Source organism: Poecilia latipinna, unplaced genomic scaffold (assembly GCF_001443285.1).
Source record: "Poecilia latipinna isolate Pla-1442-1.1 unplaced genomic scaffold, P_latipinna-1.0 Scaffold1043, whole genome shotgun sequence".
NCBI lineage: Eukaryota > Metazoa > Chordata > Actinopteri > Cyprinodontiformes > Poeciliidae > Poecilia > Poecilia latipinna.
The window spans coordinates 65,487-69,982 of record NW_015113659.1 but is presented as its reverse complement, the minus strand read 5'-3'; the positions used below and the strand labels follow the sequence as shown (position 1 = coordinate 69,982).

At 40.7% G+C, this 4,496-nt stretch overlaps 2 protein-coding genes across 3 annotated transcripts in view; both read left to right on the top strand.

Annotated features, from left to right (window-relative positions):
* inpp5ja (inositol polyphosphate-5-phosphatase Ja) overlaps window positions 1–1,297 on the top strand; it is a 13,645-nt gene extending 12,348 nt beyond the window's left edge. For both annotated transcript variants that reach the window (XM_015051386.1, XM_015051385.1), the window contains one exon: window positions 143–1,297. In XM_015051386.1, coding sequence (XP_014906872.1) covers window positions 143–628 — 486 coding nt within the window. In that variant the 3' untranslated portion in view covers window positions 629–1,297. The remainder of the gene's footprint in view (window positions 1–142) is intronic.
* A 271-nt stretch (window positions 1,298–1,568) lies between these two features.
* The window catches only part of mat2aa (methionine adenosyltransferase 2Aa), a 12,635-nt gene continuing 9,707 nt past the window's right edge, over window positions 1,569–4,496 (top strand). Inside the window, exons 1-2 of the mRNA XM_015051398.1 lie at window positions 1,569–1,891; window positions 3,945–4,022. Of these exons, the coding sequence (XP_014906884.1) occupies window positions 1,798–1,891; window positions 3,945–4,022 (172 nt within the window). The 5' untranslated portion in view covers window positions 1,569–1,797. The remainder of the gene's footprint in view (window positions 1,892–3,944; window positions 4,023–4,496) is intronic.

Sequence of the window (4,496 nt, the reverse complement as noted above, 5' to 3'; positions counted from 1 at the left end):
CCCCCAATACATTTTTACTATTTTTTTTTTTTTTTAAAAAAAAAAAAAAAAAAAAAAAAAAAAATTGTGAAGAAATTCAAGGAGATTAAAACCTTTACTTCCTTTAACAATGACCTTCTCCTCAATCCTCCGCCCTCCACAGATCAGGATGCCTGTCCTCAGCCCCACTGTGTGCCGCTCAGACAGCTCCAATGTCAGCTCTGAAGATGACAGCACCATGGTTCTGCTGGCTCCAAACTCCCGCAGTCCAAGCCCGAAAACTGGCAAAAGGCATCACCGTCATCGCCGTAGTCGCAGCCCAGCCGTCCCCGCATTGCCCTCCAACCCCCTCCCGGCCTTGCAGGGCCTCAGCCTGTGTCCTCGCTCCAAGGAGAGCCAATCACGAAGCCGCTCGCCGTGCTCTGCCGCTAAGAAGGAGCGCTTGGTCTCCCCCGACACTGTGCCGTCCCCCACCATCAGCCCCCTCAGCCCTCGCAGCCCCGTGTCTCCGGGCAGCGGGGTGACAGCGCCGGAGGCCCTGATTGTAGCCATCTTAGGTGAACACAGTCCAGCTCAGGTCAGCCCCACTGGGGTCAAACAGATTGGGAAGCAAGTCGAAACAGACAAACGAAAGACTATAAAGAGGTAAAATAGGAAAAAAAAAATTACATCTACAATATCATGATCTGACCTGAGGCGAGCTGAGAGAAGCTGCACCTTTATCGACTCTCATGTAGTTTGCAAACATTCCACGTTGCAGCGTCGCGGTTTCCCGTTAGAGAACCTATCATCATCTCATACGACTCTGTGCTGTATGTATATCTTTGAGTGAAGAATGTGAGCAAACTCTAAATGTTCTCATGAGCTCAGAAGTGACGAATGTAAAACCAAAGTCTGCAACAGAAATGACCAGCTATCACTGAAAGCAATATGGACACGCTTGGTATCAAAATAATGACTCTGAACCAGTATTGATGGTATTATAGTTCACATCTACGACAGGACGTGTCTGTGTGAGTCAGAGTAGTGTAAGCTTAACTCATTCATTCAAGTGTGCAAAACCTGATTTTAGCTGTGTGCGACTTGATCCGTGCAAACATTTAGTTTCAGTGTGCAATCGACACACAGAGCATTGTGTCACCTCAGTCTTAAATTGTAATCCTAAACCAATGCTCTTATTGTTCTTAGCAGCTTTGTGAACACAGCCTCTGCTCCTCAGAGCTGGTTTCTGACACCCAATGTTTTCCATCCAGGACAGAATGTTGTGTGATTGTGCAAATAAAATGTGAACAAATAAACAATAACTAATCAAAAATGATTTGATTCGCTCTCCTGATAGTACAATAACCATGTGTGTTTTTTGCACGGTGATGCTTCCCTAAGCAGCAGCATTCTGAAAAAATGAACTTTTCGACATATAAACATCTATTTAAAACGTATTCACTGTACCACCTTTATTTTCTAATATTTTTTTTTTCCAATTAATCTTATCCTCTTCTATAAAAATGAGAATGTTCTAAGTTAATCAGAACCAGTACCTTTTCTCCTCATGCATATATTTGTTTTGCTGGAGTCGGAACACGCCCCTCAGCACCACATGGTCCAGCCGGGGCTCTGCATCAGTTGGCTGTAAGCAGTGGACTGTGGGAGTCCAATAAATACAGCTCCCTGCTCCATTATCGTCCACTCAGCTGGCTGCAGCCGTGGTTGTGTGTCGGTAATAAACCCAGGTGGTGAAGGCTGCTTTTGGTGTTACAGTCTCCCTCCCACCCCCAGCCCCGGCTCTGCAAACAGGACTCTGCTGCTAGCTTAAACAAAATGAACGGCCACCTGAACGGTTTTTACAGCGACTCGCCTCATGATGAAGACTGCTTTCTCTTCACCTCCGAGTCAGTCGGAGAAGGTCACCCTGGTAAGTTTTAATATGTTTGTGCAAAGCGCCGTCCATTTTACTGACCCAAATAATTAGCCTAGCATCCTGTTAGCCTCTCAAACAAGGTCATGTGGCTGATTGTTGTGAGCTTGTCTGCCCCGGATTATTGTCAAGCTCGATATGCCAGTTGTTTTATGTGAAATAAAATGTCTTAAAAATCTGAATTGGTTATAAAGTTTAAGCAAAAATGAACGGGTTAAACAAAAAATGTGATTAAAAATGTGTTTGAGCAGAAAATTAGATAAAGCTGGCTTTGTGAGCCGCTACATCGTTTCATCCAGCTAAAAGCTAAACTGTTAGGCAACTCTCATTGTGCTTTTTGCAGGAGCGAGCTTCACACAGTGTACTTTAAGAAAGCTTTGTAACACTTTTATGCTGGGAAGCTGTATTTTTAGACCGATGGTAGGCTCCAGTTTGTAGCAGCACTGTGGCTAGGTGCTGAAGCTAACATGTGTCAGGACTTGTGGTGCCTGTCAATCACATGTTCTCTTTAGTCTGTTTTTGGCACGAGAATAAGAGTTGTTTCATGGCTTCAAAATGTTTTATCTAACTTTGATTAGATCCAGTTCAACATCTATACAACATGGACTGAGTACCTTGACTTTGAGTTGGGTATATTGGGGGGGGAATAACTAAATGTAACAATTTTTTTCTGTGTTGGTTTTGATAAATGTTACCATTCGGCTTCAAATCAGCCTAGTTTCAAAGCTCGTATTTGTTTAAGTACAAACTTAAAGAACAAATTAAAATAAGCAAAAACTTCATAACTAATAAAATCAATTTTAAAAGTGCAAATATATTTGAATAAAACTGGTTCACATTCTCTACATCTTCTTTGCGTAGCAGAGCAAAAAATCTAAATAAGCTAAATATTTAGACTAGTGTAGTATTTGACAGATGCTGCTGTGTTTTACAACATGCACCTTTCATAGAAGGTTTACAGAAAAAGGCAACATGATGATATTAATAAAGATATGGTTTTTGAACATGCATTTTGCGAATGCAAGTTGTGGACCTGTTGCGTCTCTCTTTTAAAACACACCAGCTCTACCGCTAAGAATAATAGGCTTACCTCTACTGGACAGACTATCTGCCCATCTGTGGGTGTAAAGAATCCAAATCAGTGAATATTTTTTATTTGACTTTACATTGATGAATATTGGGTAAAATGACCTGCAACACATCCAGGCGTATTTAGATTCTTTCAGCTTAAATTTGCCACCAAAAATAAATCTTTGAAATGTTTACAATTTCACACACAACACAATGGTTGTTTGTCACACAGATCTGACTGGATCTAGAGATGAGATGGTTCAGGCTGGATTAGCTCATCCCTTTGCTAATCTGTAGGTTCATTTTGAGTCCATGCTTTGCCGTTTCAAATATCTGCCTGAAGTTTTAATTCTTTTACAGATGAATAACCGCTGAACAAGCTGCTTTTAATTGCATATTCTGTGAGTTTTGGATGAAACCTTTCCTTTTCTTGTGGTTCTGATCTTTGTTTGGACCGGTTGACTTTTATGAAAGATGACAGATCAAATAAAAATTACCCCGAGGGACTTTTCTGCTGGTAGATAACATTTATTGGAGTCACATAACCACGTTTTCTTGACATGCAGAACTAGTAGATTATAAATAACTGCATTATATTGTCTAAAAGCAGAAAGTACACAGCATAACAGCAACAGGCTACTGCCATCAGATGACACAGATAAGGGACTGCTGCGTCATGTAAGAAGAACTCGTGCAAATATTGAGATGGATGCTGAGGTTTACTGGAGAAAGGTTAATGCTGACATCAGGCTCATCTGATTTATATGCAAGTAATTAAATAGATCTGCTACATTAAAATGGTTTTATTCATTAATAGTTTAATAAAGGTTGTTATGGTCTGGCTCTTCAACCATAACAAATAAAAGGGAACACAACCTAATAAAACAAATTAAAGTGTTATTACAGAAAACATTGAGCTGAGACTTTTCATCTCCTGAAAATGTTCTTACGCTTTTCCTCTTACGTTGTTCCCCCACAGATAAGATTTGTGACCAGATTAGTGATGCGGTGTTGGACGCTCACCTGAGACAAGACCCTGACGCCAAAGTAGCATGTGGTGAGTAACCATAAAGGTTGCTCTTTAAGGGTGAACTATTGTATTTCCTTGAACAGGTTAGAATATGTCTATGGATAGAAAACGCTTTCATTTCTGCTTTTGTGCAAAATCATTGTATAACGAGATTTTAGTCTAATCAGTTCTGCCTGTTGACTGTCTTAGTGCCTCTTGTCACTTCATATCCAAACAAGCAAACAGAATCACAGTTATACAACTGTACATATTTGAAAAGCAGAAGTAGTCTCCTGCACAACTAACAAGAATGCATAAAGTGGTTTCTTTTTGCAACAAAACACTTGTTTATTCCAGCAGCCATTGTACAGCACATAAATCCAGCTGACCAAATGTGCAGGAACCCTGCTGGGGTTGCTAGGTGATGGGCAGTGCCTGCTGATTAGTGAGATTAAATTCGGAAGGTTATTGAAACCCATCTTTTTCCAGACCCAAATTATTGCCAAAAACCAGCTCTTTTAG